At 33.2% G+C, this 14,148-nt stretch overlaps 1 protein-coding gene across 1 annotated transcript in view; it reads left to right on the top strand.

The window, feature by feature from the left end:
* The window catches only part of LOC127726803 (acetylcholine receptor subunit alpha-1-A-like), a 36,696-nt gene extending 27,445 nt beyond the window's left edge, over positions 1-9,251 (top strand). The window contains exons 5-7 of the mRNA XM_052234257.1: positions 5,979-6,233; positions 8,030-8,900; positions 9,181-9,251. Of these exons, the coding sequence (XP_052090217.1) occupies positions 5,979-6,233; positions 8,030-8,900; positions 9,181-9,251 (1,197 nt within the window). The remainder of the gene's footprint in view (positions 1-5,978; positions 6,234-8,029; positions 8,901-9,180) is intronic.
* The last annotated feature ends 4,897 nt before the right edge of the window (positions 9,252-14,148 follow it).

Raw genomic sequence — 14,148 nt, 5'->3', positions numbered from 1 at the left:
GGGTAGAAAAACTGTAGTATTTGGAATACTTATTTTTATGATGCTGCTTCAGGTAGATTCTGCTTCAGGTAGATAAGGGTCAACATAAAAAAAAATCGGTAAACATGTATATGCATTTTGATATGTTGTCAAAATGTAGATTTTATGCTATAAAATCTAATATGATGTTAAGTAAATGTAACGGAGCTTTTTTTCAAGCTTAGTCATGTTAGTGTTGTGCAAAAATGTTGGATTTTTTTGCATAGATTTTACACGGATTAATCATTTTTGTGTGAATAGAAGAAAAAAACGATAGAGTATTAAAATAGAACACGAGAACAATAGTTCTTATGATTTGTTTTCATTTGTCGTATCCACAATAATGCCCTTCTTTCCACATTACTGACAGGATCGTATCCACAATTATGCCCTTCTTTCTACATTACTGACTGGATCGTACCCACAATTATGCTCTTCTTTCCACATTACTGACTTGATCGTACCCACAATTATGCTATTCTTTCCACATGACTGACTTGATCGTATCCACAATTATGCTCTTCTTTCCACATTACTGAATTGATCGTATCCACAATTATGCTCTTCTTTCCAAATTACTGACTTGATCGTATCCACAATTATGCTCTTCTTTCCACATTACTGACTTGATCGTATCCACAATTATGCTCTTCTTTCCACATTACTAACCTGATCGTATCCACAATTATGCTCTTCTTTCCAAATTACTGACTTGATCGTATCCACAATTATGCCCTAGTTTCCACATTACTGACTTGTTGATTTAAGGTGTTTGTTATGGATGTATTCGGATTTATTAAACTATATTGTACAAAAATCACAACTAATTAATTAAATACATTTTTCTCCAACTAGTTTCTTAATTTTGTAATTATCATGGATGCTTATGTAAATGAAGTCAATGAAGTCAATGTGTTTTGATTGTTCACTAATTATCTTTCTTCTGTTTTGCTTATTATGATGCACCTCACATCACTACTTCTTAAGACTATTTTTTTTAATTTAAAAAAAAAACGCAAAGTTAACCATCTCATTTTATTTTTTTAAAGTTCGCACACAAGCCTTCTTGTAGGCAAAGAACTATGAAATGAAAAAAATATTTTTTACTACATTTCAAAATACAATTTATCTTCAATTTCTATAATGTTATTCCTACATCAGTGTATCATACTGTTCTACGGTTCTATTGGCAACTTTGCAAAGCTATATGATTGCAAACGACAAAGCAGAGTAATTCAGCAGTTTGCTCAATTAGGATTGACATAGATACATGTAACTAGAGGAACTGTAATACTATTATATTGTTCTTTATTTTCACACATGCAAAAAAAATATGTATTTTATTTGAACTTTTATTTTCTCTGTAGCTTTGTACTAATTTATGAGAATAAAATCATTCAATTCAATTCAACTATCTTGACAACCTGAGTAACGAAGTTCATACTTTGTTTGTCGTCAAGTTACTTGGAAGGACATATATCTAAAATTAATAGCTTAATATTCAAAAAGTGTAGTCTGCAAATTTCATCTTTCTAGCTCTCGTTGTAATTATATGTTATATAATTTTAAAATCAAATACCGTGAATGAATTTCGGCATCTGCGTTCGTCACAATTCTTATAATAAGAATATTCTATTCGTATAACGTACCAGCTTCAACTTTTGTGAAAATTCATACATGTTTAATGTCGATCTTTTTGTATTTGCAAGTGATTTTTACTATATATTATGTCATCAATAATGGACGTTATAGTAATTTTGTTCTGCTTTTAAAGAGAGTTTGTGAGAAGCCTCCTAACATGCATCAGTTAAAAGTATCGAACCAGTATAATGTGATCGGCAAAGTAATATATTTCAAAATTGACTTGTTTCTGCGCAGTGTTTGTTCTACTCGTCAAAAAGGAGATTACCAAATTTCGAAAATGTGCTATAAATATGCATACATGAAAACGTTTGTATGTTTTACACTAAGTTTGCTTATTCCTCCGGTGGCATTTATATTTACGAAGAATGTTCATCTAACGATGAAGCAATACATGATCATGCAAAGCTATATATATGATAATTCCATGTCTGAGATCAAGCAGTAAAAGGTAAGTAGTTTTTATCCTCGATTAATAATGTATTATATTTGCAAAGCCTCGACTAGAAAAATGAGTTAATAAAATTCTAATGTCTGTACTCCAGAAGACAAAACAGTGCATACATAGAAAGTATCACATTACTTTGAGATGGACGCTTGAGATCAAAATGGATATTTCTGAGAGTTTTGATTACTCGGAAATAAAAACATCGTATGTCTAACAGTATGATATAGTAATTTAGCGGATTCGAACAATTTGTAATGGTAATTTTTTTTTATCTTGTTTACTGCAAACATTCAAATTAGAATTCTATTATCGGTCCACTTCGTCATAGATTGTGCACCCCTCTCACCAATTTGTTTTTGTACTCGTATGTTGCAGAATAAATACTAGTCAAAAACGACAAAAACGCATCGTTCGAAAATTTCTGATTTCACTTTCAGACTTGTCACTCAATAACTGACATACAAGTGAGTTCTTTCAAATTATGTATACCATTGACCTTTAGATTACTGATACTGCTTGGTATCTTAATATTTGCCTTTATCTTGACATATAAACAGTGATATAGCTGATTTCTCTTTAAGTATCTACGGCAACGTTATGATTACAACTTTCAAATCGTCAACCTCCCGTTTCTCAGAAGTTACATACCGTTTGTGTATATGGTGAATACATATCTCAATTAATATGCTATGCTCGTGCTGAATCTTTACACTTTATACAAATTTGTAAACAGGTGTGTGCTTTTGTTACGAAAAAAAAGGTCAGACTAAATGGTAACCACACTTTAGTCTTTTATGTCTAAGTGGTTGTTTGCTTTGAACTAGATTTCAGAAAACGTGAGTACTCTTAGATTGGTATTTTGTGACTTTTGTCTTATCTATGTTACTATTATCGTGATTATTGTGTGTTTCGTGTCGATCTGATGAGTAAATCAATTTACAACATATTTTTTTTTTATGTTTTAAATCTAAACCATTGTCTGAGGTTACGGAAGGTTCGAGCGGTCACAATCATGTTTAACCTCGATATATTCTGTATGTACCTGTCCCCAGTTAAAAACCTGTAATCTAGGGGTAGTGGTTGATTGTTGTTTCTCACATTTGTGTTTAGTTTAAATTTTTGTTTTAAAACAGGCCGTTGTGTTGATTGTTTGTTTGAATTATTTCTTATTTTGTCATATCATGGCCTTTTATAGCTGACTATACCGTAAGGTGACCTATATCTGTTAATTAGTTGTCCCATTGATATTTCATACCACAATTATTGTTGTATATTAAACCGCATGATGAGAATGAACGACAACAAATGAAACTTCATAATATGTACGATAACCATCACGAATAGGCTGCCCTATACCATGTTTCTTTGCCGCAACTCACTTTTTCTGATTAGTTCTGTGTCTGTGATTTTAATCTCTGGTATCACTTAGCAACATGTTGACTGAGTGTGGAACTGCATGGCGGATGACTCATGCATTGCTAGAGGCGCGTACCCTGCGACCTACCCGGTTTTGCTCCTTTCGGAGTTCATGCGAGTCTTTCTGAGTCTCAGTTTTAGTTTTATACTTTGATGTGTATCTTTGTAATGTATTTATGAGATCTGAACACAGAAAGATTACTGCTGTATCTAATTGATAGAAAAATTATTAAAGTAGCTATCAAGACTTATTTAAACAGGGTTATACATTATTTGTTCAAAAATAATGCATATTGACTCGTGTTTTAATCTCTAACAACCCTTAAACACCACCATTTTTCTTATATGTTTATAAATATTAACATTAGAAAACAAAAATATAACAAAGATACCGAAGTCCAAGGTAAATTCACTTAGGGGGAGTCCCTAAAACTGACAACATAAAACGTTATCAACCAACGGAACGAGTGGAAAACAACTGTCATTTTCTTGATTTCGTACACGCATTTTCCAAATAAAATGGTAGGTTAAACCTGGTTTTAACTAAACATTTTAGCTAGTTAAACCTCCCACCTGTATGACAGCTGTTTATAGTTCCGGTATATTGACAAAATTGGTTGGGAACCCAAAGAATAGAATGTTAAATTATCAAACATATTTCGATATTTCTCACTTTTCCCCCAAATCCTTCGTTCGTTCAAAAGCAAATAGTGTGTTTCCTTAATATAAAATGACAAACAAAAAGTAAAGAATTGAGTAGGAATGATTTTTTTCGAATAAGTTCTATAAACTGCATGTATGGCATACAGAGATAATGACTAATTCATTTGCATATCAAGTTCAACAAATGATAAAAGCATCTAAGTTTCCTCTTTAAAATCCTAAAATATCGACTGAAAGAAACAAAAAAAATATATATTGTGGTTTCGTGTAGTGAGGCTCAATAACGAACACACCCGACGAACACGTTGAAGATAAGGCACAAATCACGTTCCTTTAGAATTATCAACTTGAACAAACCTTGAATTTACCACATATAGAATAAAAGGGATGAATATTAATAACCAAAAAATCTACATCGATACCTTAAATTTCTTCTATATGAAAGATATTTAAATAAATTATCGCTTGGAGAATTGAGAAGCTGCTTTTCCATTTGTCCTTTTTTCTTCTTTCATAGTCTGTATTTGTAAAATGTTCTAGGAGAAATTGTCTATTCCTCTTAACTAGCTGGACACTCACCAAAAATCCACTGTATATTGGTGTGTTTAATCTTGCGTTTGTTACTCAAACAAGCACATCAATTAAAAAGGTTTATAATAACAAAAAAACAGCAAATCGCACCAATCAAAAAGATCCCAATTTGAAAATATAAATGTAAATTCTATGGTCGGTTCATTATAGAGAAAAGACAAATCACAGAAAACCAACATAACCAACCATTAAAAAAATGCATGACCATCCAAGCCTAAATTGTATTTAAAATTTTTCTTTGACAAAACAACGCTTGACTAATTACCGATTAAAATGAAATAATGGATAATTCTACATGCATCAATTCAACAGCTCACATTATATATATATATAAAGAGGTCATAATAAAGTCTACAATAATAAACAATAATCTACACCACATGGAGTGTTCTTAATCTAACTATTAGCTATAAGTTTTGGATTTCCGGATGTTTTGACCTCAAGCATCACTAAAAAAAGTAATATAACCAAAAATAAGAGACAGTTCCTTTTCGGTCATATAACTCTTTAGCCGTTTCGGTTCTTATACATCCTTGGTTTTCAAATATTCGGCTTTTGAGCGTTCCTGATGAAGGTACATCCTTAAAAGCGTTACGGAAGTATTAAATTTATAAAGATGTTGTTTTCATTTTTATTGTTGAAATGCGCATCTAGTGCAGTAGGAATAGTATCGTTTATGTTATTATTAAGGGACAATGAACAACAGTATTTAACTAGGGATAAAAATATTGTTTAACTCTTCATTGACTACATAAACAAACGCATTGAAAGAAACACTACCTGATAAAAAATCGTTAGTATGAATTACTCTCCGTGCTTAATGAATGATTTACCCAGGTTAACCTGGAATCATTCGGTAAAACGCGTCATGGGAGTTGTATCGGCGTGGTGATATTAGTTTTGTAACGTGCAATTTTTCCGCGAAAAGCACAAGTTGGAAGATCATGTATGGTTACCCTAACGGTATTGATTTTTGTTTAACATGAATATGTATATCTATTAACATTTAAATAAACAGTGGACTCACCTTGTGTCATTCCATGTATGTTAACGAATCACAAATGTATCAGATCCGTTGTGACTAAGTACTTTCTTACCGAACTGGTTTAACGTAAATTTAGACAGTAAAGAGAGAGTTTGAATGGCAAATATAATAGGGATTCTTTGTTTGTTTTTGACAATAAACAATGGCTTTTGTCAGACCTCGAATGATGCCAAGGATTTGTATAACGCATTGTTCGTGAGAAGCGATTACAATAAACAAGTGAGACCGATTCTTGATCAAACTGATGCCGTACTAGTCACAGTATCACTGCAACTAACTAGCATTCATGAAATTGATGAGGTAGCAGAGAAATTAGTTGTTGCAGGTTTCCTAGATATATTCTGGATAGATGAGCATCTAGTTTGGGATAGCGCTGATTACAATGATATCGACTCCATTGCTATTCTTCAGGTAAGTAGCCCATCATTTCATTTCTCTAATAACATGAATTAACCGACCATTTAAAAAATTTCTGACAATTTCTGACAATTTTCGAAAAAAACGCTCGTTAATTATAATATTGTCGCATGTGATTTTCCGCCAAATGTATAATCTATTTTTCAGTCAGCCATTTTGGAAGTATAGTTTACACCTGTCTTCAATATTAATGATATCAAATCTGTAAATTTAAACATGTACGGCCCACATCGACAGAGTAAGTTGGTGAAATATAAACTTTATTAGATATTACATCATATTGAACTTTTTTGATAGATTACAATAAACAAGTTAGACCGATTCTTGATAGACTGGGCCGTTCATTTCCTGTAAATTCTGGCTAAATAAGCATCAGGATTTGTTTTCAGAAAAAAGACTGTATTTTCACAGACATGATATCAAACTTCAAGGTAAATTAAAAAAGGGGGAAGTCCATATAACCAGACAAATACACACGCTCGACTATATCAACCAGCGGAACGAATGGAAACGATGTGTCATATTCCTGACTTGGTACAACATTTTCTGAAGAAAATGGGGGTAAACCTCTTTTTACATCTAGCTAAACCTCCCACTTGTATGGCAGTTGCTTATAGTTCCAATGTATCGACAAAATAAGTTGAGCATCCCAAACAGACGTAACTGTTCAACGTGACAATAAACAGCTGCGTAAACTGTGTAAACATATATACATCACAGACATAGAACACTTGACTTGAAAATTCTAACAAACAGACATATAAATCTGATAAACACGCCGACAAAAAAGTGTAGTTGATAGTAGTTACAGTATAGTAAAATTATATAATGACATAATACGCTTTCCTGAATGAGAAAAACATTAAGTAACATATGAATATGAGGGTATACAAAATGAAAACACTATAAAAACCGCCGACTCGGACCGCTGGGAACAAACACCGATCCACGTTCAGAATCACACGACAAAAAGAAACATAATACTATTGCTACATATACTAAAACAAATAAACAAAAAGTTCTGAATTAAATAATATGATACACAACGTCAGCACATATAAAATATACATCAAGATCATCCAATAGTATTTGTAAAGAATACAAATATTTATCTATAAGGTTTTCCGATTATCATTATGAGCGAAAGGACGAGATGTCCTTAAACAAAAGCCTGGCTCATTAATTTTTTGCTCAGAATCCGATGACGTTTTACTAAATTTGAAAAGTAGTTCAAATTCTGGAATATCGTACGAGTTGATACATGGATAATCCATACCCGGTTGAAGTTGATATAATGGTGCCAAATGGATGAACATTTAAATTTCAAAATTAAAATCGTCTCTTTTGTCATAGACTCTGGTACACTGGGATGACCGTTGTAGTCAAAGGTATATATATGTATCTCAAAGTGAGGCGCAGGAACTGGCTGATATGACATTATTTTAATCTCTAGTTCAGGAAGCTATGTAGTAGGACTCAATCAGAAAAGTTTGAATTGTTAACGGAAAGAACATCATAAATAGACCTGTAAATGAAATTTAATGATCAAGCTTCTATCATATCCGTGTGCGACAAGTGTCTGAAGAAAGTCCGATTCATATGAAAATAAGTAAAGGTCGGCAAGGAGAGGCGCACGATTGGTTACTTGAGAAAAACCTACAACCTGCTGAGTTTGATTGAACCGCCTTTTGAACAAGATAAAAAATTGAATTATGTTAATAATCCCACTTATATGCAGCAAAACTATCTGCAATTGGTGTTTATATACGCTAATATACTTATTTTTTTAGGACAATATCTGGAAACCAAACCTTGCTTTAAAGAATGGATTCAAAAAGTTAGAAGAATTAGGAGGAAGCTTTTACAATGTTCGGATTGATAGCAATGGTTGGGTAACTTGGCTTCCATATCACGTGTTCGAAAGTCGCTGTTCCATCGATGTCACCCATTTTCCATTTGATAAACAATCTTGTCAAGTCCGTTTCACAACTTGGACGTATTATGATTTTGAAGTTGATTTTGACCTGAATTCAAAAATTCAACTTAGAGAATACACCGAGAATAGTTTATGGGCAATCACTTCAACTTCAGTTCAGTTAGAAGTCAGTTTAGGTAGCAGCGAGGTTATTTTCACAATAAATTTACGCCGTAAAGCTACGTACTACATAATCAACATTGTTTTACCTATAATATTCTTGGGATTTCTTAATTTTTTAGTATTCATTGTTCCTGTTGATGCTGGTGAGAAAATGTCTTATTCGGTCTCTGTTTTTCTGTCTTTTGTAGTATTTCTAACAATGATTAGTGAGCAACTTCCCGTCAATTCAGAAAGCACATCCTACCTCAGCATTTTCATTGTTATTCAATTAGGTTACAGTATTCTAGTTCTTGTTGTTAATTCTTTACAGTTACGAATTCATCATAGAGAAGAATGCCACAGAAAGTCGAAAATGTATGTAAATATTGTCAAACTTAAAAGAAGAATTCGTTATTCGTTTAGAATTAGTAACGGTTCTGATTCACAAGATAGAGAACACGTTAACATCAATGGAGAAAGCGTTGGTGAAAATACATCCGTTAAAATGAATCCCACTGAAGGCGCTTTACAATGGCGTGATGTATCGTATGCCGTTGATTTCTTTGCTTTTTGGATTTTGCTGGGTACAGATTTTATTATTACATTAGTTATTTTCGTGTATATAAGTGGCGTTAACTCAGGCGTATGACATGTATGATATCATTTCTACTCCTCTTGTTTCTTGTAACTTTGTTAAGACATTGTGCGTACTATTGCGAAATGTTTATATCCCTCGATCTTTTGATGTTTAATCTCTTATACCGCAAAAACACAACATAACACATATCCAACTTTGCTGAGGAAAGCTCAGAGTTATTTTAAATGAATTGCCAGATAATTTGCTCAAAATGCATTTTATTGCAGATCTAGCTATTGATGATCATTTCTGTTTTGATAATGCGATACAACGGGATGATAATCTGAAAACGGCTTAAACTATTTGTATAAGCTTTAAATGTCAGGGCCTGAATAATTGTATTTCTTGTAAACGATTGACTTATAGTCGGAATAATCCATCTGACATAATCCGTTGTCCTTGATTTCGGGTCCAGACTTCAGTATGTCCAATAGCTGCTTAAAATCTGTATAGGTGTTTATCCTGTTATTGCTTTATTCATTATTAGTAAATGCTTGGTAAATATACTCATTGCAAGGTAAACATGTCCATCAGACAGGGATCACCAGACCTTATTTCACGAGTCTGTGATCAAAGTTAAGTATATATGATACAGTCCGTTACGCAGATAATGTGATTAACTATTACCAATAGGTTTACCTTATTTAGCGTATACAACGATGATAATTCATATATGTCCATCTGCCTAGGTTCGTCTGACCTTAACTTCATTTTGAGATCCACTGTTCAACGTGAAGTTATCGTGAATATGTTAGTCTATGGTGTATTTTCAGCAATCATAGATCAACTATATGTGGTATTTGGAATGATTGTATGTTACACATGTACACTTGTCCATCTAAACTTGACACTAAGTGATTTATTGGTCAACGTGACATTTGGTATTTATGTCCTGATATTTTCTTAGATAATATAAAGCATTATCATATGTCAACTTTGTTTGTTTTATTGAATGCGTGTAAGGTGTAAAGTTCCGTATGACAGGTTTAATTGACCTTGACCACATCTTCATGGATCATTTAAGTCATACCTGGAATAAGACGTTAATCTTTGAAACATAACATTCAATCTTGAACAGTTAAGTAGGCGAACATTTCAGCGTGTGTCGTCTTTGCGTAATACATGAATAACAGATTGCATATCATTTTATTTCACTAAACGGCGGTTGACTTATAATTGTCATCATAATAATAATAATAATAAATATTATTATCATTATTATTATCATTATTGTTGTTGTTGTTGTTGTTGTTGTTGTTGTTGTTGTATTATTATTATTATTATTATTATTATTATTATTATTATTATCATTATTATTATACTTTACTATAGTAATCACTAAAAAGAAATTAAAAAAAATTCCTGTATGTTTTAAATTCCTTAAAGGAAAAGAACAGTGCGTAGGTTTGATAACTTTTTATAATTAGCAGGCTAAAAAAGTATACTTAAATGAGTATGCAATACGTGCAGATACATGAGATTTTTTTCTAGTTATAATGGTTATGGTCTTTATGAAAATTAATATCCAAAATTATTTAATCTCAAAATTATAATTATCAAAACTAGTAATAGTAGTAGAAGTAGTAGTAGTGGTAGTAGTAGTAGTAGTAGTAGTAGTAGTAGTAGTAGTAGTAGTAGTAGTAAAGGTAAACTCAGAAAAGCGCATAAAACGCATGAAATTCATAAAGTGTTGTTTCCCTTTATTATTCAATGTAAAACAAATCATTAATGATGCAACTCTTATAATTTGAAACGCAAGTAGTTCGAGAGTTTGAGAGCTGATGACCTTGCTTCGAAAGTCAAATGACTTTGTCACGTTTTCTATAATAAGGGTTAAATATATCTACTTTTTGAAAATTGTATCTGTGATGAGTGAAAGAGAACTTTCTAATGAAATACACAGCGGCGGTGATCCCGTAGTGTTTTCGCTTATAGAGCGGGTCATGGGTCGGATCCCTTTTTTGGTCAAACCTTTGATATAAAACTGGTATGTGCTGCTTCTCCGCTACTCAAGTCGCCCTAAACATATTTAAGAATATGACCATACAGGTCTCCTCGTAGTCATAATACGGTATCCATGTACACTTTTACTTCCCTAGCGTCCAAAGCACTTTTCTACTATCGCGGAATCTGTATAAACTTGAAATCGTTTGAAATGATTAATAAATTATGTATTTATAATTTTAAACAAAAAGTCCACATTGGCTAGAGGTATCGGGGAAGGGTTGAGATCTCACAAAACATATTTAATAACCCGAGGCACTTTTTTGTTTGTCCCGAAAGAGAGGCGAAAGATACCAAAGGGCATTTAATCTCATAAGTCGAAAATAATCTGACAACGCCATGCTCCTCATCCTGCCGACGGGTTCCTTTATTCATAAGAGGCAGACATAAGACAGGGGCATCTCATAAACATGAACAGAAGCTAACATTACCTTTTAATTTCACATTTTGCTATATAGATGATAAACTCCTACTAAATACCTGAAAGTTTTGTGACAATGTAGAATGCATATGGTGCATCGAACTTGAAATAAAGGATAAAACAGATACCGTTAAGTCTGCCTTTTATCGTGATTTGCATCTAGAAATTGACAATGAGTGTCTGTTGAAAACAAAACTGTACACGATAAAACGAATGATTTTAGCTTCCATACTGTGCATTTTCCATTTGTATCTAGCAATATTCCAGCAGCGCCTGTCATGGCGTTGTCAGATTATCTTGAACTAATAAGTTTTGGATATCTCTTGAGTATCATTGACCTTTTTGTGACATGTTTTATTCTTATGAAGTTGTTTAACAGCTTTGCACGATGAAGAAATTGTCATTTTTAAATGTCTGACGTTTTATTTAGAACCGCGAAATAGAAATCATACTGCCAGTACTTTCTTTTTTAAGTGCTTTTATGAATAATTTGTCTTCATCAGACATTTTGGGTTTGTTGCTGTCCGTTGTTTAATGGACGATCGTTTTGCAAATCCTGTATTCAAAGGTTTGCACATTTTTAAGAATGTCATATTTAGATGTGTATCGTTATTACTTAGTATCCATAGTAACTAAATCTGGAAATATTGTGTTCAAACTTTTAATATATACTTTCATTTTACATTGAATGCTATGTTCAAAATATTTTAAACTACTGCATATGCAATTCAATACATAGATAAGAGATTCTAATCGGGATTAATTAAGAATTTACAGATCAGACCGCGAAAACATTCCACTCTTAAGTTTAGTCACATTTGCATCGTATCAGCTAAAAGAGGGACGAAAGATACCAGAGGGGCAGTCAAACTCATAGATCAAAAACAAACTGACAACGCCATGGCCAAAAATAAAAAGACAAACAGACAAATAATAGTACAGATGACACAACATAGAAAACTAAAGACTAAGCAACACGAACCCCACCAAAAACTGGGGTGATCTCAGGTGCTCCGGAAGGGCAAGCAGATCCTGCTCCACATGTGGCACCCGTCGTGTTGATTATGTTATTACAAATCCGGTAATAGTCTAATTCGGTAAGTCACATTCGTGAAAAGGGAAGGGTATTGTAGTTACAACATAAGGAACATATCCGATATCATCTGTGAAACGGTTATTCCATAACGGTCAACCAACTGGTGATGGCGTCCGTAAAAATTACGAAGGGATGATTTCAACTTCACCATTTGGAACTCTTGGCTTAATAGCTTCCTTGTGAGCATCAATCCTCTATCAAGGAAATCATGATAGGAAACACAGGCTCGGGAATATCGTATCAATTGGGAGATATATACTCCGTATGCAGGCGCTGCTGGAATGTTGCTACATAGAAATGGAAAGTTCACAATTGGGAAGCTGAAATCATCTCTTTTGTCGTAAAGTTTTGTTTTCAACCGACCCTCATTGTCAATTTCTAGATGTAAGTTATGTGTGCTGGTGATTGTCGAATATCTGTCTTGTCGATTTCGACCGTTCTTCATAACCCAGCTAGAACAGTCTATGAGTCAGGAGCACACCCATGTTGATGAAGTCATGCACGCGCTTACCATATCAATTGAGATATGTGCGAACGTCATACAGAGTGTACATGTGTGTTACTGCTTTTCCATGTTAACTTCTAAACTTTACATTAATAATCAATAATCAATACTGTTTGCTGGTAATTTGAACTTGCACACTTAACATGTAGCATTTAAAAATCTATCTCAACTAAAAGTCTTACAAAATTATGTGACTTCTTTGTCGTTTATCAGTTATGTACTTTGAAATTGCAATTCAATACATAGATTAGAGATTAGAATCGGTACTCAGTTAAGAATTTACAGATCAGACGATTTTTTTTTTCTGGTATCTAAATATGCAAGACCGCGAAAACATGCCACTTCTGCGTTAAGGCACATTCGCATCGTATCAGCTAAGTTATTTGTGCTGGTGATTGTTAAATATCTGTCTTGTCGATTTCGACCGTTCTTCATAACCCAGCTAGAACAGTTTATGTGTCAGGAGCACACCCATGTTGATGAAGTCATGCACGCGCTTACCATATCAATTGAGATATGTGCGAACGTCATACAGACTGTAGATGTGTGTTACTGCTTATCAAAGTTAACTGATTAACTTTACATTAATAATCAAACATATTATATTTTCAATGTTGGATAATAAAATATAAAAATGTACAATGTGACTGTATCATTTTACCAATATTTACAACAAATATACTGTTTGCTGGTAATTTGAAAAAAGAATGACGAAAGATACCAGAGGGACAGTCAAACTCAGAGATCAAAAACAAACTGACAACGCCATGGCCAAAAATAAAAAGACAAACAGACAAATAATAGTACAGATGACACAACATAGAAAACTAAAGATTAAGCAACACGAACCCCACCAAAAACTGGGGGTGATCTCAGGTGCTCCGGAAAGGTAAGCAGATCTTGCTCCACATGTGGCACCCGTCGTGTTGCTTATGTTATTACAAATCCGGTAAATAGTCTTATTCGGTAAGTCACATTCGTGAAAAGGAAAGGGTATTGTAGTTACGACATAAGGAACATATCCGATATCATCTGTGAAACGGTTATTCCATAACGGTCAACCAACTCGTGATGGCGTCCGTAAAATTTACGAAGGGATGATTTCAACTTCACCATTTGGGACTCTTTATTTAATAGCTTCCTTGTGAGCAGCAATCCTCTATCAAGGA

Source organism: Mytilus californianus, unplaced genomic scaffold (genome assembly GCF_021869535.1).
Source record: "Mytilus californianus isolate M0D057914Y unplaced genomic scaffold, xbMytCali1.0.p SCAF_18, whole genome shotgun sequence".
In the NCBI taxonomy this organism is placed as follows: Eukaryota; Metazoa; Mollusca; class Bivalvia; order Mytilida; family Mytilidae; genus Mytilus; species Mytilus californianus.
This window is presented reverse-complemented; position numbering and strand designations above follow the sequence as displayed.